The sequence below is a fragment of the Acartia tonsa genome, chromosome 10 (assembly GCF_053477335.1).
Source record: "Acartia tonsa isolate MP-2025a chromosome 10, ASM5347733v1, whole genome shotgun sequence".
NCBI lineage: Eukaryota > Metazoa > Arthropoda > Copepoda > Calanoida > Acartiidae > Acartia > Acartia tonsa.
Genome location: NC_137269.1, coordinates 34,412,358 through 34,436,809, shown reverse-complemented (window position 1 = coordinate 34,436,809; position 24,452 = coordinate 34,412,358). Strand labels below are relative to the sequence as shown.

At 29.7% G+C, this 24,452-nt stretch overlaps 1 protein-coding gene across 1 annotated transcript in view; it reads right to left on the bottom strand.

The window, feature by feature from the left end:
* Positions 1 to 865: 865 nt before the first annotated feature.
* Positions 866 to 24,452, bottom strand: part of LOC145329955 (protein amalgam-like) — a 108,698-nt gene continuing 85,111 nt past the window's right edge. The window contains exons 6-9 of the mRNA XM_080174444.1: positions 23,370 to 23,426; positions 20,051 to 20,125; positions 13,705 to 13,768; positions 866 to 2,367 (exon numbers count right to left, since the gene is read on the bottom strand). Of these exons, the coding sequence (XP_080030570.1) occupies positions 2,069 to 2,367; positions 13,705 to 13,768; positions 20,051 to 20,125; positions 23,370 to 23,426 (495 nt within the window). The 3' untranslated portion in view covers positions 866 to 2,068. The remainder of the gene's footprint in view (positions 2,368 to 13,704; positions 13,769 to 20,050; positions 20,126 to 23,369; positions 23,427 to 24,452) is intronic.

Genomic DNA, 24,452 nt, shown 5'->3' with positions numbered 1-24,452 from the left:
GCTTCAAACAAAAACCTGGTATAAAAGAATTATATTTGTTCTACACCCTACATCTAGTGATAAAATTTTATCTGAGGACATTGAACTGTAAATTATGTTGGTACCCGAAGTTTATAGGGGGTTCACTGGATATATATTTAGGGGTATGTGTCATAGCCTAAAACCTTCTCTGAACTATTGTGCAAAGATACGTTGAACCCTTACATACATACAGACAGACGACCAAACATCATCCTTTCACTTTAGAATATAGGATTTGACCTTAGATATATATGTTATAGGACTGATAATGGGAGTAATTTCCTCTCCCCATAACAAAAATAATGGTCTCAGATTTGTGGGATAATATTTCATACTCATTTATATCTTCCAGATAGAGAGAGAGAGAGAGAGAGGGGACAATGGGATGTTTATTATTCACTAGTAACCAAAGTTTTAAAATAACGCTTTCTTATTCGTTGGCTAAACCACTTTGGGGACTAAAGAGAAATTTGATTGGTTGGTTCTTTAACTCGAGTGTTCAAACGTTTCAACCACTAATCCTAATCTACAGAAGGGTTATTTTTGTGTATCATCATTGAGGATGTACACAATTTATCGGCCATTGTCTTATTACCTTAGATCCCTATCACCTCCTAAACGTCGAGCGGATGCGCGACGTGTTACCGCGTCATAGTTGCAGGTTCTTTCTAATGAACTAAACCATTATTCTTTCAGTATTACAGTTGGGCTGGTTTTACACTTGCGCTTTGGTGTATAATATCATTTTTGCTTTGTAATCTTTTAAAGGCCCAAAATGTGCAAAACTGCTGACCCCATAAAAAAGGACCACGGACAAAAACATCACATAAAAAAACTTTCAATATTAAAAAGTTTCACATTTATTCATAAAACTCATCCACATTGTATATAAACTTTTTACATAAACAAACAAACAGTTTTTTTTTATACTTGAAATAACAAATATATGATTTATATAATTCTATGTACATATTTACAGGTTTTTATTATTGTAATGATCACAAATTAAACAAAATATTGGATATTAATATAGGAAATTAAAGAAAAGACACTACGGGACTTTCTCAATAAACAGGATTTTAAAAATTCAAACAAAAAATTACATTAACAGAAATATCTAAATTTGTATGTTTTTTTTTGTATATTTGTCATTTATTTTTGATGACTTTTCTCTGTGCATCACTTAAAACAGTGACTTTAATCAATTTTAAAAATAAATTAAACTCAAAGGTTTTTTTAAAAAATTTACTAGAGGTTGTGCCTCTAGAATCTAGGGGCCCGATCCTGAATCCGAAAGGGTAGAAAAGAGCCTAAAATAGCCTAATTCCACACCAAGGCCTAAATAGAAAAAATATAATTGCCCTTAACCAGCCCAGGACCTATTTGAAGATCCCCTTAAATTAAGAAATCAGTAGTTATTGAAATAATAAGCTACAAACAAAAAACCTTTCTATTTAATAATAGGATATTTAGAAAAAAAATTTTGAATAAAATGAGAACATCCATAAGTAGCGAAGCACAAAAACACATTGTTATTGATTGTAAAGTAATATATCATTCATAAGTTAAGATCTTCAAAGACACTTTAGGCCAAAAGGCGTGCGAGAGGTTAACTGCCAAATTAACAATTTCATAACCATTTGCACGCCACTGCTCAGGCCTATTACAAGCACCTGTCTTAATCAAATTATTATCTTTAACCTTAAGCACTATTTCCAAAAGGATTTTTAAAAAAATTACAGAAAGAATGCTCTTATTACTGACCGAGGAATATTTGGAATTATAGAGCAACTTCACTAATCATAATCGAAAATAGATTAATATATATAACACTAAATACTAAATTTTACATAAGTTTGATTAATTTTATCATATATTTAAAATAAAATTTTTGTTTATAGCATAGGAATAAAATATGTAGCAAAATATCTTAGATTATATGGAAATAAAAAAAAATATTTTTTTAGAGAAACATCAATTAATACAAATTTTTACTCATTTTTAATCATTTCTTGTACAAACAGATTTTAACTACTTTATCTTACAATTATATATTGGTATTTTCACTAAAAGCCTGAAGTACGACAAGAGAGGTGGCAAGAAAGACAAACATGGCGCCTGAAAATTGGCGCGCAAAAATTGTACTGTGCTCGGTGAGCCCAGCAGCTGATGACGTCACTGACAAGCGTTGCTCCTCAACTGGTTCTATGACGTGCAGGGTAACGTGAGCTGTGGGCAGGCCCAAGGGCTGGCAGGTGTAGTTGCCCCGGTCGGCCTGGTTGACCTGCTTCAGGTACAGCCGAGACACTGACCGCTGCTTGCTGTGGGCGAGGGAGATTTGGCTACCTACAAATGCAAATAATTTTTTTTTTTTTTTAAAGTTTTGCAGTCTTGGTATATGGTCATTCACTTGTGACGGGGTATGCTAAATTCCTGGGATCTTAATGGAAATATGAGGGACATTTTGCCTGAGTGAGAGACAATGGATGATAAATAGATACATATCCCCAATGATGTTTAACAAATTACCCCTCCTGTAGATTAAAATTAATAGTTGAAAATTTTGAAACCAACCAATTAAAATTTAATGTTTTAATTAAAGGAGTAAGATAATGTATTACAAAACTTTGGTTACCAGTGCAATTTACAGTTCAATGCTCCCTCCCTCCCTGTGAATTATTATTATGTGTATTAAAGAAGTCACTACTCACTATAAACATTAAAAATCATAAATTCAAACATGAATTTCAAACTTTTTTTGTTGTTGAAAAAAGTATTCCAAAACGTATACATTTATGCAAATATATGTTTTTATTCTAAAAACTGAAATCTGTTTAGCCAAGTCTAATAAATTTAATTTTTATTCAGGAAAGTTTTTGTAGTAGGTATGTTAATCAAAGTTTTATCTACTAAAATATTGGCCAAGTTATGCACAAGTATCGAAGGTGTTCTCACAAAATAGAAAAAAAACGGTTCTAGGACAAAGTATCCTCGGACAAAGTAGCCTCTAGGACAAAGTAGCCTCGGACAAAGTAGCCTCCTAAGGAAAGGTCAAGGCCGCAGGTATTGGCCCCCTGGCCTGCCTAGCCGCGGGCGCTCGGCCCCCTAGCCTATTACCTAACCTAATCTAAAAATTGTAAAAACAAAATTAAAACTTGTAAAAATCTACCAACCACTTTTGTAAAATCCATGAAATTTTAAACCACCTATGCATAACAGTTGAAGATATTTTTCTTAAATAAATGTCCTGAGGCTAACATAGGGAGTGGGGACAAAACACCTAATTTAAAAATGCCTAACTAAAAATGCCTAACTAAAAACACCTAAGTTTAAAAATACCTAATGTTAAAAACACCTACGTTAAAAACACCTAATTTATAAATGCCTAATTTATAAATGTCTAATTTAAAAACGCCTAACTAAAAAAGCCTAACTAAAAATACCTAATTTTAAAAATGTCTAATTTTAAAAACGCCTAATTTAAAAATACCTAATTCTAAACTATATAAACGTCTAATTTAACAATACCTAATTCTAAAATATCTATTTTATAATTTTGTAAAATTTTAATAACATTAATCCAATTGGCTGATTGTTCTTGCACAAGGATCTCGCTAGTCATTGAACCAATATGGTTCATCTTTACAATGAAGCTTCCTGTAGGTCGTGGGAGGGTTTATAACGCTTTAGGGGAGGTTACCAACACTTTCCAATGAGAAATCGCCCTTTGAAAAAATCTCCCCCCTCCCCTTTTTTTTTTATATTTCTTCAATCTTTCTTTATAAAACTAAAACTAAAATGGGGGATGGTCAACTATCACCCCCCAAGAAAGCGACGCTACGGCTACTTAGGTTAGGGAAGAAACCAATAAAAATCTAAATTAATTTTCTTTGTCCTTCAACCTTTGATTTTACTAATTAAATTATTTCTCATGTGAGGTGCCACAAACTAATCATAAAATTTTATTTTTAAAAGCGAAGCTTTTCTATAATTAGGGTCGGTCCGTTCAAGCCTTTTTTTGGGGGGGTGGTAAAATTATTAATGGGGGGGGGGGGGGTAATTCGTTTTTGGGGGGTAAATTTTGTTAAATATTTAGTATTACAAATGCGTACGAAGTGCGCAAAAATTTGTTTTGTCAGAGATTTTTTACCCCCCCAAAATTGTTTGGGGGGGGGGTAAATACCCCCTCCTAAATGGTTGGGGATGACTTTGGCACCCCCAGGGTAGGGGTAAATTTTAAATGGGATGTCTATGGGTCCCTTCGTACGTCTGTCCAGTTTTCTATTTCAAAACTATATTTTGAAATTTTGGAGGGGGTCGTAACCCCCCCCCCCCCAATTAAATTCCCCTCCGCACTACTAGGGGGCGTAGCCGCTGGTTTAATATATTCAACAACAGTTTTAAGATATGCTTAAAATTAGGTTTTTTTAAATTAGGTATTTTAAAATTAGGTATTTTTAAACTTAGGTATTTATAGTTAGGTGTTTATAAAATTAGGCATTTTTAAAATTAGGTGTTTTGTCACATTAGGCATTTTTAAAATTAGGTATTTTTAAATTAGACATTTTTAAATTAGGTATTTATAAATTATGTGTTTTGTCACATTAGACATTTATAAAATTAGGCATTTTTAAATTAGGTATTTTTAAATTAGGTGTTTTGTCCCCACTCCTAACATAGGTTAGGTTAGGTTAGGTTATATGCTAGGGGGCCGAGCGCCCGCAGCTAGGCAGGCCAGGAGGCCGAGTGCTGCGGCCATGTCCTTTATTAACAGTGGAGACTACTTTCCTTAGGAGGCTACTTTTCTTAGGTAAATGTCTTAAGGCTACTTTGTCCTAGAGGCTACTTTGTCCGGAGGCTACTTTGTCTGAGGCTACTTTGTCCGTGTCTACTTTGTCCAAGATCTAAAAAAACTAGTTGTCAAGATCGTCCGATTTCGTCATACTCAAGACATTAATTTTTGTAACCATGGATTTTCTAAAGACTTGCTAATATAAAATATTTGCTACATTTTAACTAGATTAGTATTGGAATTTAAAATTGGTTGTGCAAAAAAAGTTGCAAATAAGCCTGTTTTACATATGGTTAAACCTATCAAACATATCATTGATAGAACCTTAATAATTAAATCATAAAATAAAAACTGCAAATAGATTTATAAAATATGAATATGTAATCTTCAAATTTTAGATGTTTGGCTGTCTGTTTGTCACCAACTCGACCACATTGTCACTTTAATGACGTTTTTTAATAAAAGTTAATTTAAAAATTCCCACATTCTCTAAATTTATTTTTTAATTTTCTTATTTTAAAAAACAAGTATGACAATATCCATAAAAGCGAAGATCTGAAATCAAACGAACATGAAATCAATTGTGTCAAAATAAATTAAGCAGAATAATAATTTTAGGTATTAACAAAATTGTAAATAAGTTTGTTGCAAAATTGCTTAAATATCCTGTTTAAGCACATACTTACATTATTAGGACTTGATTATAGAGATGCTGCGCTTAAAACATTATCAATGTTCCAAAAATCAGATGAATGGGATAATTATATCATACAAATGGATGGTGTATAGACCATAATCATAGAAGAACTTCACTTTTAATAAAGGAAGGTGGAAGAAGGCTCGATAGTATTAAATGTTATTATTATGTAGAATTGTCTAAAGCGAAGGGACACCTTAAAAAGTTGTATTTAAAAGAAAATGTAAACTACAGGGTCATTCAAGAGAAATGATTTTTTTAAAAACGTAATTATGCATAGAAAATAAAACAATTATGTAAAATCCTTTATATATTTGGAAAACCTATTATGAGACATTTATGTTTTGAATATTTAAAAATGATTATTTCAACAAATTATGCCCTAAAAACCGGTTTTTCCAAAGGCTTTTTTTTCAAAGATTTATGGATTTAAGGGGTGTTAAAAAAGTACACACATTTTTAAAATTCAAATTTCGTGGCTTGTGTTAATAGTAGAAAAATGTTATGCATATCGTTAGAATCGTCATAAGCTCTAGTTTTTGAAAATATAAGACCCGTTTTTGTGTTATTTGTAATTTAGGAGCTACGTTGAAACATGTGAGAAAAAGGATGAAAAGTTTTAAGTAATTGGAACATTTTACCACGTAGCTCCTATACTATACGTAGCACAAGAATGGTTCTTATATATTAAGAAACTAGAGCCTATGACGATTCTAACGATATGCATAACATTTTTCTACTATTAACACAAGCTGCGCAATTTAAATTTCAAAAAGGTGCGCATTTTTTTACAACCTTTAAATCAATAAATCTTCGAAAAAAAGGCCTCTGGAAAAACCGGTTTTTAGGGCATAATTTGTTGAAATAATCATTTTTAAATATTCAAAACATAAATGTCTCGTAATATGTTTTCCAAATATATAAAGGATTTTACATAATTGTTTTATTTTCTATGCATAATTAAGTTTTTAAAAAAATCATTTCTCTTGAATGACCCTGTAGAAGAAGTTTTAACATTTTTATTGTATTATGCAAATTCATAAACTATATTTTTATTAAAATTACTTTGTTGTACAAATGTTTTTCTATTTTGATTTTCTTTTCTCTAAACACCTTCAAAACTCAATATTGCTATTAATTTGAAAGTATACTTTTGATGCTTATTTTAGGTTAGGTTATGCGAATTAAAAATAAATGGGTCCGGTAGGGACTGTATTCCGTTGGGTGAAGTAAAGGCAAGGTAGGGACCCAAGTCTTTTTTTAATAATAAAAAAAATATATGGAGGGGGGGGATATGGGAGGTTTTCCAGTTATAGTTATAAATGCCCTTTCGTACCAATGCAATGGTTTGTTAGGATTGATCTTACACTGAGTTACTTTTAAGGGGTTGTACCTATTAAGAGATTGTACCTCTAGACTATGCATATCTATCAAGTATTCTTTTTTTCATGTTCATAGTATATATCTTTTATGCAAACAAATGTTTTTCATCAAACTTTTCTTCAACATATCATACCAAAACCCGCCTTCCCTTTTTATTTACATGGTCCATCCTTATAAACAGCCTCTTTTTTTCTTTCCTTTCTTGTTCCCCTGTATTTCTTCAAGTTATGTGACTCTCAAACAGTTGGGAGTAAGAACATATTTTGTATTCTTAAATATATTAAGTTACTAATATTAATGGTTGGTTTTCAGACTTTGATCCATATTCGAATGAACTAGTTATCTAAGATATTGATTTCTATGTCATTTTTATAATGTAAAATATTTAAATTTTATACTAATATACACAACAATAAAACAACCTTTACAATTTAAAGAGGAATAAAATATAATCTTGTATTATGTTCATATAATAAGAGAAACATTTTCCACCACCCAACTTTAGAAAGGCCAGCAAGCTTACTTATAAGTTTTCAAGATTTTTTGCACAAAACATATATTTATTTAATACAGGTTGTAGAAAATATAGTTTGAAAAAAAACTTTTATTTGATTAAAAAGTCAACAAATTAAAACATATATGAACCGACATAAAATGAATGATACGACAAAACATTGATAAATTTTTGAGAACACCTGACGGTGTTAATAAAACAAAATTAGCAAAAATTCTTTTGATAGATAATAATAGAAATAAAACACCCTGTATGCAATATATTTTCGTATTTTATAAACAAAATTTGGAGGTTTCTCTCAAAGTTCAAAGTCGAGAACTTAAACCCCCTCCCCCCTAATTTTGAAATAAACTTTTATATGGGGGTGGAGGGAGGTTTTTGTCAATTTGTTTATAACTTTAGGTCAGGTAAGGTTATATTTTATTTTGTACTCAGGAATAAGCCCCCTAGGTACTAGGGATAGAAAAAAATAATAATATTTTGCATTAAAAAGGTGAGGGGGGTCCTGGGCCGGCTAGGCACTTTATGCAAAAGCACCAAAAATTGTCTCTCATATTTTTATTTTCTATCTGCATTTAAAAACAAAGTTATGTAAAGCATTTTTGTGTCGCTTCAAATTAAATTGCTTTTGAGTAAACAAAAGTGTTTGATTTATAAATTGGATGGCGAAAACAAGTTTATTAATATCAGAAGGTTGCACATGCAAAATTTCATTTTAATAATATGACTATATACACCCATTGATTAAATCATATATGTCTTGGAGATTTTGGGTACAAGATAAGTGAGTTATCGCATGAAAATAGTTTTCCGAGGATAGGAAAATAAAAAAGAACCAATTATAGTTTTAGTGGTTCTAAGGGATCGAAGGCCTGACCCAAAAACAGGTATGCATTCTATTTATTTTTTTTTTGTGTGGAAAAAATGGTACATGATTTCCAGTATGTCTCAGAGCTAGTTTTGATCCAGCAGATATCATTACATACTGAAATAGTTATCTATTACAGGCTAGAAATCAACCTTATTCGACATTCACTCAAAGCCCCAAAAATAATGGACTTAAAAGTGTATTAAACTGTATATAAGACATTTGCGAATATATTGATACCATTAATTTGCCTCTTAGATAGAAAAAAGTATGTTTTTTTAATATTTTTCTCTTGCTACAAATCAAATTTCAAATTTGAGTCACCAAAAATGCTAAACTAATTTTTGCTCTAGAAGAATCAATTTTTGGAGTTAGAAAGTGCTTAATACCTCATTTTAATCGCCTGGCATTGCTTTATAATATACAGGTAATGACTTGGTTTTTTATGGAACAGCTGACTAAAAAATCGAGGTTTTGTGATAAACCCACTTTTGTTGTTGCTCCATAAATGATATTTTTTCCCCCAATTTTTTTGGCTGTAAAGAAGCTTTATATATTCATATAACATCCACCTAAATTTGACTTTTGGTATTTTATTTATAACATCACCAGAGGGAATTGAATTTTGGAAAAAAAATATTAATTTATATTTTACACTGCTATGCATTGTTCTTGTTCTTGTTTCTAAAAAAAATTTATATTATAAAAAAGAGAATTATTTAACGCTTCTATAGGTATGTTTATCATTTTTCTAGGCTTAATATAACTATAATTACACCATTTTAAAGTTAGACATCATAACATATTAACACAATTATTGAATCGGTCTGTATTATTAAGCTGGCAACTCTTAAAACAGCTGCATTTCATTATCCTATTATATAAAGTAGAAATCTTTGTTGTCTTTAGCTTAAGATTTCGACAATTACAGTACCTATTGAGTTCTGTGTTTTATGGATGCTTCCTATAGGACCCTGGATAGTTTTGGAATTTTGAAAATAATATCAATTTATATTTTACACTGCTATGCAATGTTCTTGTTCTTGTTTCTAAAAAATATTTTTATAATTAAAAAGAGAATTATTTAATGCTTCTATAGGTATGTTAATCATTTTTCTAGTCTAAATATAACTATAATTCCAGCATTTTTTAAACATCATTATATTCAAGTTATTGTAATTTTTAAATAAAATATCAATATCAAGAACTATTGGAACAATTTTTACCATGCAAAACAAGGTGTTATAAAGTGTAGGATCCCTCACAATATCTATCTGTCTGTCTATAATGCATTACACATGTAATGCTAATAGAGAGGATGCTATAAGAGTGCTCTTATAATGTGAACTTCTCATAATTGAATGGGCTTCCTGAAACCAGAGACCATAAAGTTGGCCTAGTAACTACAAGGGGGAGTGCAGGAGTATCCAGGGGGAGGTGCTTGTAAAAGGGTAATTTTTTTAGGGATGGGGGTAATCACCCCCCTTAATATATTATGGGGGGTATAAACCCAGCCTTTTAAATTTTTTTAATAGGAGTAAAGAAAATCCTTAAAACTTACAAATCTAGGAATCAAACTAGCACCCCAACCAATAATCGGTTCCATGCCAAATGTAGGAGTGGAAAAACATTGAAGGGACAAATGCATGAGTCCCAAACGTCAGAGTGGAACAAACGCAGGAGTGGGACAAACATTGGAGTGGACAAACGCAGGATTTTTGGGACAAACGTCGGAGTGGACAAACACAGGAGTCCCAAACTTTTTTTTCAATTTTGAATTTTTGTTTACAAACACAGCCCCCCCTACCTTCGTCCCGTTACTTTTCTTAGTTAGGTTAGGTTAGGATATAGGCTAGGGGGCTGAGCGCTGCAGCCATAGTCATTATTTTGTAGACAGGGGTATAAAAAATTTCAAAGTTGTAATATTATTAAAATAGTAGACACTCCTAGGTTTTATTTAAGCAATGTCCACTCCAATGTTTTCCACTCCGACGTTTGTCCACCTTGATGTTTGTCCACTCTGACGTTTGTCCCATTCTTACGTTTGTCCACTCCGATGTTTGGGACTCCTGCATTTGTCCACTCCGATTTTTGGAACTCCTATGTTTGAGGTAGAACCCCAATAAGTAAATCTCAATAAAACTTGATAAAATTATGCAAAATATCAAAGTATTCAATCCCTGAATTTCAACCATCTATCTTGAATAGGAGTAGAGAAAATCATGAAAACTTGAATTGTAGGAATCGATATAGCCCACCCCAGTTTTTTGGCAAATCCTAATGAAACTTGATGAAAATATGGAGTATTGATAGAGAGAGAGAATATTCAATCCATGAAAATTTAAGCCTTCTATCTTTTATAGAAGCCGAGAAAATCTCGTTTTCCCCTTTCTGTCTCAGACAGACAGACATACCAATGGACAGACATACAGATGAATGGACAGACAATGGACGGACAAATATTTTGAATTATATAGTAGCTTCACTACTAAAAAACTAAATAGGATAATTGTTGTACACAAATTGATTTCAGTATGTTTTAAATGAGCTTACATAATCAAGGACGTCCAAGCTTTTTGATCTGGGGGGGGAAGGGGGGAGGGAAATTTGGGCATCCCCATGTTTATTTTGTGGGGTAATCTTTATATACAAAAAAGGCAAGGACGTCAAAGCTTTTTATATTTTTTTTTTTGGGGGGGGGGGAGAGGGGAAGATTAAAAATTAAAAATTTAAAAATTATGGGGTTGTCCCAAATCAATTAATAACCCTTAACCCCCTAACCCCCCCCCCTCCCACCGGGACATCCCTTTACATAAAGTAATGATTATAAAGTTACTAAGTACCTTACTGCTACAAAAATCATCTTCCAACATTTTAGATTAATTCTAAAACGCCTGAATTAACAATAAGAGCTAACCATGCACAGTGCCTTCGAAGGTGCTTTGACTTAAGTGTCAGAACCTAAATTGGGACATAGTGCATTTCATTACCCTAGGTTAGGTAACTTCATTTCACTTTTCAAAAAAATCTAAAATGCAGCGGTTTTTGAGAAAATTAGATTTAAAAATTTCTAGTTAAATTTTCACCCACTAGGAGTTACCGCATAATCATGACAAGAAAATCAAAGATTATTTATTTAATATTTTGAACAACTTTGCTTTTATAAAGTCAGTCATAAAACCTCCCTATATATGATTTATTTAAGGCTGAATCTCTGTGACCTTAGCAAAGCAATTGATAAAAATAGCCATTAATTACATCACTTCAGGAGTGGTTTTATGAAGAAATTTATTATAGCAAACTTGTTCAAAATTAAAAATAAATAATCTTTGCTTTTCTTGTTATGATTATATGGTAACTCCTAGTGGGTGAAAATTGAACTTGAAATTTTCAAATTTAATTTTCTCAAAAACCGCTGCATTTTAGATTTTATTGAAAAGTGAAATAAAGTTACCTAACCTAGGGTAATGAAATGCACTATGTCCCAATTTAGGTTCTGACACTAAAGTCAAAGCACCTTAGAAGGCACTGTGCATGGTGTGGATATACACATCCTAATTGTAAAAATGTTTTGCTTTTTAAAATTGTAAATCAATTATTCAGGAATCGTTTTACTTTGTTTGTTTACTAGCAGCTGCGCTCCAAACATCTAGGAGCTCTGTAATTAAAGGAGTAAGGAAATTAGTAAAATAGCCTTATACTTTACCGAAATCTTAAGCTACAGACAAAAAAGCTTTATATAACATGTATTAATTTGTAAAACTGCAAATGATAAAATATGACCTATTTTTTTCTCTTTAAAAATTCTCTTTAAACACCTCCCCCTTTTTATATAAAGATGCTAATTCCCCCCTAACCCCAAGAGGATATAAGCAGTAAAAACCCCGCAGGTGGCACAATTTTCTAACACTTCTTTCTTATTTAGTCTTTTAAAAGGATTCAAAATGCATTGACATATATATATTTTTTTTTAACTCTTATTTTATACATCTTAATTGGAACTGATGATCTATTTTTATAGAGAAACATATGTATTCCATCAATAAAAAGTTAAAAAATTAAGTGTGTTTATACATATAATAGTTACTATATATAATAGGATAATGAAATGCAGCTGTTTTAAGGGTTGCCAGCTTAATAATACAGACCGATTCAATAATTGTGTTAATATGTTAAGATGTCTAACTTTAAAATGGTGTAGTTATAGTTATATTTAGCATAGAAAAATGATAAACATACCTATAGAAGCGTTAAATAATTCTCATTTTTATAATATAATTTTTTTTTAGAAACAAGAACAAGAACAATGCATAGCAGTGTAAAATATAAATTGATATTTTTTTCCAAAATTCAATTCCCTCTGGTGATGTTATAAATAAAATACCAAAAGTCAAATTTAGGTGGATGTTATATGAATATATAAAGCTTCTTTACAGCCAAAAAAATTTGGAAAAAAAATATCATTTATGGAGCAACAACAAAAGTGGGTTTATCACAAAACCTCGATTTTTTAGTCAGCTGTTCTATAAACAACCAAGTCATTACCTGTATATTATAAAGCAATGCCAGGCGATTAAAATGAGGTATTTAGCACTTTCTAACTCCAAAAATTGATTCTTTTAGAGCAAAAATTAGTTTAGCATTTTTGGTGACTCAAATTTGAAATTTGATTTGTTGCAAGAGAAAAATATCAAAAAAACATACTTTTTTTTATCTCAGAGGCAAATTAATGGTACCAATATATTCGCAAATGTCTTATATACAGTTTAATACACTTTTAAGTCCATTATTTTTGAGGCTTTGAGTGAATGTCGAATTAGGTTGATTTCTAGCCTACATCGGATTATAGACAGATTTCCGCGTAAATCAAAGTAAAAAATTATATAACCTTTTTTTATATTTTTATTCATAAAAAAATTGTCTGTAATACCATGCCATACATGATTTTTCTATTGCTGGTTTTGTTTCTCTCTAATATGTGTATTGTATGTGTGTTTAATAAGCTATAAAAATTGGAAAGAATTTTAATGAATATAATAGATTTGAAATCTGCATCAAATTTTAAGGAATTTTTATAAAATTTGTTTTTTGTATAATTCTTTATCTATAAGCGCAAATACAAATTATGTTAAATAATTTTGACATCTGTGATTGGTGGATTGAAAACTATCTGCGCCCTGATTGGAGAAGCTTAAGTGACGTACATCATTCAACTAATTAGAGCGCAGGTAGTTTCCAATCCACCTATCCTATTGGTCAAAATTTATTAACTTAAATTGGATTTGCGCTTTTAAATAATGAATTATATAAAAAACGAATTTTATAAAAAATCCTTAAAATTTTATGCAGATTTCAAATCTATTATATTCATTAAAATTCTCTCCAATTTTTATAGCTTAATGTTTAATTCAATAAAATTAAGACTTTACCTGTAAAATCGACCAACATCTTTCCGTTGAAGTACCATGTAACATATGCAGGTGGCTCCACAGTCTGAAATATTAAACAGTTGCTACGTTTGTAATATCATTGTAAATGTATAGTTAACATTTTTACAAAAAAAATATAAAAAGGTTCCTTTGTAGTAATTTGACTATTAGTCAGCACTTTAATTGAAAGGCATAGACACCAATTTTATTATTCTCTTTTATTATGCAACAAATAAAGCTATATTTTTTTTCAAACTAAAATAGTTATAATATTTCTTTTTACTCTAAGACCATGGTATACTTTTATAAACCCCTCACAACTTAATTAATGCAAAAACTAAATAGAATTTAACAAAAACGAAATCTAGCAAAGCATTAAGGTTAAAATAATATATTTTTTACTAGTTTTTATAAGGTTATTATATTTTGTTTATTTTATTTTCATTTAAAAGTTAGTATGTTTTTCAACCTATTTTTAAAAAAATTACACTATTCTAAGACATGAAGATATATTTTGATTTTAGCAATCATTTTCAATTCATTTTGTCTAAAAAAATATAGGCATGAAACATTATATAACAGCAAATATGATCAAAGATATTAAACATACATTTATATAGAACAATGTCACAAATTATTTTGAATCTTAGGTATCACCATAGAATACAGATGACTACTGAAAAAGTTTGAAATAAAAGATTAAAACATTAGTTTTTTAAAACAGGAGGAGTAGGGAATAATTCTTGGCCTTGTTTGAGTTATGGGGCGGGGCATAGTTTTTATTAAAGGAATTTTTTTGATGGTTAGGATATAGGCGGAGTTTTGGATGGTGAGTTTGGTTGCCAATATTTTATAGGCTAATAGTATTCATCCAATATAGAAAACTAATGCAATTGGTATGCCACACATATCTTTATTTTATCGATTTTTCATATATTTAAAATTCAAACCTAATGTTTATAGAGTCTCACAATTTAAGTTATAGAGAAGTTTTGCTATTCTTCAAATGTCTAATTACTTGGGTTTAATTCTAATTGACATAGTCCGTGATTTAAAATGATATAAAATAAGCAAACACATAAATACTTAATTACATTTCCAGCTGAAAATTTAATGAGTTTAATTTGTAATTTTATTAATCAATCATCAAATGGAAACTAACTTTAAATGGTAAATTATATATAATCATATTTTGTGGAGTTTATAGGTCTGTATTTTGGTTTTGAATGTACAATTATATTACAACTCAATTATTTATTTAAAATTAAACTAAAAAAAATATAAATGATATGTAATAAGGATATTTTTTCCAAAGCAAATACGTTTTAAGAATAGATAACAAATTATAAAAAAAAACAATTAAGATGATGTAAAAACAGCCGGGCAGGTTAAAAAGTGAGTAAAAGAAACAAACAACAAAGGATTCCAAAGAAATGGTAATATAAAACTCCCTAAGAACATGGAGCCAGCTAGGGGACGATAAAACGACCTGAAAACATAGCACTGAAGAGGTATTAAAGATAAGGTTTTGTAACATTACTAAGGGTAAATTAAAAAAAAAGTTTTTTAGATAGATCTTTTAAAAGTTAAAGTAGTATAAGTTGCATGAATAAAATAATTTAAATGTACTTTGTGTTGTTTTACTCTTGAATAAATATTAAAGAAAGAGAGGGTATAAATAGCAAAAATGTTAAAAAATAATAATTTGTCATATCTTCTTGAGACTTGTATAGTTATAATTACATTTTACATTCAATTAAAGAAAATTAGAGGTTATTAAAGCATAATCCTTGTTAGTTTTTTTTTCTCTGTTTATAAATTTTATCATCATTTTTTATTTTACAAGTTGATGTAATATACCCACGCCAGCACAGTGGAGTGGAACTTTGTTTTCATCAGGAAATGAAATTTGCAAACTTGTAAACAGAGTGACCAACACATAAACTAATATATACACATATGATTATAAACAGAGTTTCCAAAATAAATACTAATATCTGCAGACAATAATTTAAACAGAGTGACCAACACAATACAAATGTACGCAATATTGCAAAAAGGGTGACCAACACACATACTAATGTTTGCAAACAAACTTGTAAACAAAATGACCAACACACATAAAACTAGTAAACAAAGTGACTATCACATATACTAACATCTGCATACAAACAGGTAAACAGGGTGACCAACACACCTAATAATATCTGAACCCAAAATTGTAAGCTGAGTGACCAACACCGATTCTATTATCTGCACACAAACTGTAAATAGAGTAACCAACAGACTTATTACTGTTTCTAAATGATATTGTAAACAGAGTGACCAACACTGATACTAATTTTTAATCTTGTAAACAGGGTGACCAGCACCCACATTAATTTATGCAAATAAACTTATAAATAGAGTGCCAAACACACATACTAATATCTGTATACTATCTTGTAAATATAGTGACCAACACACCTACTAAAATCTGAACACAACATGTAAACAGAATAGCTAAACTTAGTGACCACTGACCAATATCATAATAATATATCCATTATTCTGGATAGATATGTGACCTTTAAAACACAGATACACCCAAACACAATTTAAGAGTTTTACATTTACAATGAGGAAAACAAATATTTGCTATAAAAGAGCAGAACAATTGAGTTTTAAAAGATTGTTTTTAAAATCTATTTTTGTCAAAACCTGTAAAAATAACCTTTTTCTTATTTTTCAATTTTATTGAATTAAACTTCCCTTAAAAAACTTAGCAAAAATGACTAAGTATCAACAATGGTATTTCTTAGTATCTCTATTATCATTATTTCCATTATGTTCACTCAAATGACAATAATAGTTTTGGGTTGATAACCTTTGAGCATGTAAAAGTAGGTTGTTGAGAAGTACTGCAAATAACAACTCCTAATACTTATAGGACATTAAAAAAGCTCTAAATGGGTATTAGAATAAATCATTAATATGGTTTAATATACTGTTGTACTCAGATAGAAAAGATAGAGAAAAAGATCAATTCAGTAATTTTTCTGTGGAATATTTCCACAAAAACAAATGATTTATGTGTTTTATCAAAGCTCTAAGTTGCTGAAGGCCCAGACCAATAACATAGAGACTTTACAAATCATCGGCATACATATTTTGTGGATAATTGCTTAATAAGCAAATAAATAAATGACCTTTCAGTCTAGCTTAGAACCAGTTTAAATCCACAGGAAAGTAATTGGAAAGTATATTCTGGTTTGTAATTGTGCTGTATTAAAGAGCAATCTCAAATTGTATGGAAAAAATAATACAAATTAAATACTTTTGTCGATGTTTTAAGTGTATATAATTATATATCAAATAATTTAATTTAATTATTATACACTGGACTTCCTTTGCATAAAAGACTCCTGAATTTCATTCAAACTTTTAAAATTCTATGCAATTTTCCCATTATCATATATGCTGGTCAGTTTTAGAAATTTTTTATCTAAATAGTTAAAATAAAACTCCTAGGTATAAATGATATTTCAGGTATTACTCTTTCAAATTAAGATAACTTAGTCTATTTATATAATTTCATTCTATACCTATATAAGGGACTACTTTTTCTGTTTTTTACCTTATGAATTATTTCTGACAGATTTTTTATAAAACGGCTTGCTTTATTGCATCAAGATTCATGAAAGATCTATATAGGAAAAAACCGTCTATAAATGAGCTTGTGTCTTCCAATAGTAGAATGTATAATACTCATACAAAGCTATACTCTATAATAAACTCTCATTGATCAGAAAGATAAGACCCATTTTTAAAAGCGAAGCTTTTCTATAATTAGGGTCGGTCCGTCGGTCTGTCCGTCTGTCCATCCGTATGTCCATCACAGACAGTTAGCTCTTTTTGTTAATTTAAACATGTTAGAATTGTCCTATTGATGCCAAACTTTGTATAATGATTCCTATAGTAGTTAGGTACAATTTAGAAAGCGTAGCAACTCTATAAACAATACCAGAATGTCCGTACGTCCATTTAAAACATGTTGATTTTTAACAAATTTTCTTAAAATATTGTTTGTACTTATGCATTAATATTCTGCTAATTCAGTTCTGACAATCTACAAGTGTTAATGTTCGTTTGTCCTTCCATTTCAGAGCTTTGCTTTTATGGATGTTGTCATCCTTGTTTTACTCTATGAAGAATAAATTCATAAAATAGAAAATTTAAATTGATAAAATAGTAAATCAAAAAAAACTTAATTTTAAAATAATTTGATACTAGCGACGCCTCCGTAATGTGTTCAGATATCTAACTAAAATTTATCATTTAACTAAACATTTTAAGTTTTTAACCCTTTCAGGACAATAATTTAAAACAAAAAAATACTAGGATCCTAAAAAATTTTAAAGAAAGAAAGACAAATTATAGATACGGTTTTGAATAAAAATAATGAAATTTTAAAAAGACAGAGGGAAAGGGAAGTGAGATAGAGGGACATTTAATCTTTAAAAAATGATGAAAAAACGAAACCAAAGTCGTAGTAATCTTTATGTGTAGTAACTTTTTCTGTAGTTGGGTTGATATTCAGGGATTAGACAATGGAAAAAAAAGATTAATATTCAGGGATAGGCCAATGGAAGAAAAAGATTAACATTCAATCTAGCCAATAGCAAGGTAATTTTTGAACGCCGCCTCTAGTATCTATATGTTGACTGGTCTGTTCTAACTATAGTGTCTTTATTTTCTAATTAATCAATTTGTTAATTTTTTTACTACATGGCCACCCTGTTACTAGAATTAAACTTAATTTTTCTTAAGTAAGGATATTAACAAAACTAGTTTGTAATTAGATTTTAAGTTTTGTAAAAATAATGGTTAAACTATTTAAACTAATACTTTCTTTGTTTGCTGATGAGTTGCATAAACAACAAGTTTCCAATTCAATTTCTCCAATATTTTTGTTTTAACAAAGAAACAAAAAAAAAATTTAATCCTAAATTTAAGCATTATGAAAGAGTATGAAATCAAAACTCCCTAAAAATGAAATGAAATTTTTGAAAATATTTCAAAGCCAACATTAAATTCTTTGCTAATATCTACTGTATTTAAATACTTTTTGTGCATTTGTTTTTTTGTAAAATATTTGGAATGAAGTATGGTCATTATTGCCCTTGGTAAGAGATTTAGGCCTTGAGGTCTGATGCAAAAGTAATTTATTTAAATTTAAAACAATTAAACTCAGAACATTGTGATACTTTACACTCATATAATTCTGTTCTGATCCAAGAATCAAATTGAAGTTTATTTGATTATTCAGGTTGGTTTGGTGTTTTGTTACTTTGTATTTGTAAAGGCCGCTTCGCCCCTAGCCTCTAGGGGCTTCGCCCTATATAGTTTTGGGAAGTCAACCCTCCTTAATAGAAATATTCCAAAAAATATTCTTTGTTTAATTACTCTGTGATAAAATGAAACCCAGGTTGTGCGCTTTATGCAGAAAAATTTTAATTTGTACAAATTAAACCCAGGTTGTTTGCCGTATACAAAAAAATTTCAATTCGTAAAAATTAGACCTAGGTTGTTCGCATACACAAAAATTAAAATTAAAAAAAATATATTTTGATTTTTTTTGGGGGGGGGGATTCATGGGGGCTATGCCCCATGTTGCAGTGGGGTTCCCCCACCCCAATTACTGGTTTTTGTTTAAAAAAATAAAAAAAAATAAAAATTTGGAAGTGGGGATTTTTTTATTTTGGGGGGGGTTGGAGTGTCCCACCTCCCAAGAAAATAGCTTAAAACCACCAGAGGACCAGTAGGTATATTCCCAGAAGGGTAGAGCCCAATTTGATCAGCAGTTACTGAGATTTTACAAAAAATGTAAAAAAAAAATTTTGGGGGGTTGGATTTTTTTTATTTTTGGGGGGGTTGGGGGTGTCCCACCCCCCAAGAAAATAGCCTAAAACCACCACAGGACCAGTAGGTATATTCCCTGAAGAGTAGAATCCGATCGGTTCAGTGGTTACCGAGATCTTAAGGGACAGACAGACAGACGGACAAACAGACGGACAGACGGACAGACGGACAGACGGACAGACGGACAGACATCAAGCTACTTTGTATTATAGATTTTAGACTTATAACCAATTATTTGCCATTACTTTTATCTCTGATAAATACTATTTAAATACATATAGTTTTTAAATAAGATATCCAATGCATTTATATATTTGAAACATTTTAAGTAATGGTTATTTTATTTCAGGCCATAAATTCTGCTTAACCTAATTATAAAGTCAAGTTGCCAAAATTATAAAAGAAAATTCAATTTGTTTACATACAAACTTTAATAAAATGTTACCTGTGACATGATACATTTGATTTGAACCTTGCTGCCAGACTTGACATGCATCTCAGGACCTCCAGCAATTGAAACCTGCTCATTCAGTCAGTCACACAATTAGCTTATACTCATTATTATTAATTTAATAAATTCTATTGAGAACATGACAAAAAAATATAATTTTTTACTTGTCAGTTTATATTTGAAAGTAAAATAATTTTATTTTATAATAATGTCTATTGTGAATTTATCCTATTATATAAAGTAGTAAGTGTTCTTTGTCTGTCCCAAAGGATCTCGCTAACCGCTGAACCGATATTGTTCTCCTTTACAGTATAGCTTCTTATAGGTCCTGGGAAGGTTTTAAACTATTTTTGGGGAGGGTGTATTCATCCCCTCCCTCCAAAAAATATTTTTTTTTACTTTTTTAAAACTTAAATTAAAATGGGATGAGGTCCACTTTTCCTCCTCCTACCTTAAGTGCCTCTAGAGCTCTAGGGGCGTAGCCGCTAGTTTTTATATAATTCAATATTAATACAAAAAGTGTATTAATATTTCTTCCTATATTTTAATTATACATAAAATTAAAGGAAACCCTTGATTTTCATATCATAACATGTAAGACAACAACAGTCAATTCATTATACCTATAACATTTGTAATAATTTATGTAAAACTTATGACTTTTTTCTCTATAAACACATTTTTTCTTCAATGAAACTGATGCAAAATTTGAGTGGATAACCTTAAGACTGAAGCTTCATAACCTAAAATTATCTAAATTTGTCCAAGAGGGACAAATTTGTTTTAGTGCATAAATTCTGCCAAGGTTATGTTTGCTTCATATAGCTTCTTCATAAGAAACCAGAGTGACAAGACACTGTCAGATAATATACAATAATATGGAAATTTTAAATAAATTGTCTACTTTTATTGTTCTAAAACTGTATATTAGGTTCTGATAAGCAATCTTCAAAAAAGTTTAGGTTTGTTATAGCAAGAATTCTATTTGTAAAGGATATTCTAATAAAATAGATTTTACACAATGTAAAACTTAAATATTTTTTTTACAATAATTCAAAGCAAATTTATACAATAAAGGAAGTTTCGATTATCTAATTCTAATGTTTTAGTTTTAAGACATAAAACTTAATCCAAATAACAGTGTACTGTAAATGTTGAAGAATGATGACAGATTTAATAAGGGAAATAAGGATGTGGTAGGTAGAGTTTCATAATTAGTTAACCTCTAGTTTAATATGCATACACAATCAGGGATAAATGGATGGGGCTATGGAAAATGAGTTTTATATATTTTATAATTTAACAATTGCTACTTAAACCATATAAAAAGAAGTACGACCATTTAAATAAATTACATTATTAACAATACTGAAAATACAAGATAAAAATAGACACTTTTGGTTGACAGTTACCACTTTGTTATTTCTTAAATTTTCTAGATAAATTTGGATTTTGAACATTGTCAAACTATGTATTTAATTTTTTTTAAATATATATTTATCCTGTATCCCTGGCACACCTTGAATTTTAGGCATATTTTACTCTATACCTTCCTTCCTTCATCCTTATACCATCTATACCATATATGAAGGGACAGCCAATGCACAAATTAAATAAATTTACCATAATATTATCTATATTTTATGAAAATAAATATAAAGTTATATAAAAATTTAAGGGCACTAAAATTTAAGCATTTTTTTCTTTTCTCTCCGTATGTCCTATATTAAAGCACTTTTGTTTTTAGTTCTCTTAAAAGATTCAAAATATAAACCCTGCAAAATCATATCTAACACTTGGAGTCATAAATGAGTAAACATAATTTTAAAACTTGACAATTATTTTTGCAATCCCTTAACTTGTGACTTATGAAGAACCAATATTGACATTAACTATATACAACATACATAATAATGTCATGCAAAGGTGTGGACAGATTGATAGATAGATAGGTAAATGGATTAATAAAAAAATGGATATCTTGATGGATGAATAGATAGTAGATAGATTAATGGATATATAGCTGAATACAGATAAAGATAGATGAAAGAGAAATATTTGAATAAATTGTCGTATACCTAATTAGTTAGATATCTTAAAAAGGGATAACAAAATTGAACTAAATAATGAATAGCTTTTCAAATTTAAGATTTATAATTAAGATTCATCACAAATGAATAGATTAATGTATGAATGGACGGTTTAATTGTGAAACGGATTAACCTTTTGCAATAACATGGTTAATCCCCATTCTAGATTTGGATAAGCCTTACAATTAAAAGAGCTAACCAACGCCTGTGATTTAACTTTTAAATCCTAATTTATTTTGCCACTTAATAAAACCAAATTTGTATCTTTAGCTAAGTAGACAAAAGATTATACAAATATATAAGTTGCTATTGCTGTATATCCACAGCTATTAAAGAATAATACAATGGAAAATTAATTGACGTACACCTACCTTTATAATAAACAAATTATTCCTTTCAGTATATTATTATTATTGGTGGATAAGTTTGTATACTGTAAGTTTAAACCAACTATTCAAGATGAAATAAAAGTACCCAAAATGTTTATGGAAACGAATAAAAGAATGTGTTATTAAACTTTGGGTCCAGTGTAATTTACAGTCCAATGTCACCTTCCTCCCTTCATTTAACTAAAGATTATACAAAATCATTTTAGTGGACAGACAGACAGACATAATTTTCAATTAATTTAAGTTATTAACAATTTCGTAGGAACATAATAAATAATAAAATTTGAAATATTTAGAATTATTATCCTCACGTGTTTGTATTTTAAGGTTTAAACAATAATTCTTATAATTTTTGACACATTGTCAATAGCTATCAATAAAATAAATGTATGTTTTTGGCCTCTAGTATATAAATATTTTTATGAATGTATTTGTATTATATTTCTAAAGTGCTGCTTTGTACTGTTTTAAATATTTTATTGACATAATTATTTATCAATAACATATTTTTTTTACATAGTCTACCCCCAAAATTACTTCAAAAATACATTCATTGTAGATATTAGTCCAAACTAAGAATTTACTACTCAAATTGATTTACTTCAATAGTAAAATTAAATAAACACAAAAAAGTATTTTAGTTATATAAATAGTGTTTATAAAATATTGAAAAACATGTAATTTTGTTCATTATAATTTGGGCTGTCATAAAATCTAATATCCATCATCAAAACCCCTTAGCTCCCTCATAAATAACGAGACACACAAACATACACCCAACTACTTAAGATTATAGGATAATTGTTTTGTTGTGATAATTGTGCGTGCTCTGGCCTCTGGTTGAATTACAACTAGCTCTGTCATCCTCTGCAGTTTTGTAGCAGCACTCACCTAAACAGACGGATAGATAGATACAAAATTTTATAGATGAAAAATAGTAAGATAACCAGAAAGATGGTCTTAGATAGAAAGAAGATAAAAATCTAGATAGACAAACGAAACAAAGAAAAATATGTACATATATATATATATATATATATATATATATATATATATATATATATATATATATATATACATGGGTAGAATGATAAGTACTAAGTAAGGTAGGTTTATAGATATTTCTACGAAAAAATATTTGATATAGATATTTACATATATAAATATGTAACTCAGACTGTATCGCCGCAAGGAAGCGTCCTTTGAGTCTTTGTGTCGTGTACTAAATGAAAATCCCCAAGCCTCCTAATCCTTACTCTGGAAAATCAGAAACGACGACATTTCTGCAGAGGTGCCTCCAAGAGCACACGATCGGCATCCGTAGTGAGAGGCGCGTCTCCGAGTGCATGTAATTCCTTTGTTTTCAGAGAATGCATGAAGCAAATGTTGTATGTCGTGAAAAATGTGTTTGAGTGCTAGAACCCATCTGTAAGTTTGTCCTGCTTGCACAAGACATAACCAGGTAACGATTTATTTGAATATAAGGCCAAATCCTAAAAGTAATTACTTTTGGTAAATGAAGAGCAAATTATTTTCTTTGTTTTGTCTAATAAAAAGACCAATCCTGCCCTATGTAACCTGTTTATTATAATGTATTATGCTTAAATTAATATTTTGTATTCATTAAAACAATTTACGACTCTCTTAAGCTTATCGATCTGATTATCTCATTTATATGTATTATTTTCTAATGTATTTATATTTTTTTAGATGTTTGGTTTTCATCTTATAATAAAGATCTGTAACCAATCTGCTTTTACATCCTCGTCGGACAGCTAGTACTGGGTATTTGTCTGCGCAATTGTATGAAAGATCTCAAAACTCAACTGCGGCGAAACACAGACAAAAAAAACTTGAAATATTGGTACCTTTTTTTCTTACTATGAAAATAATAAGAATATGTCATGTTTACATGAA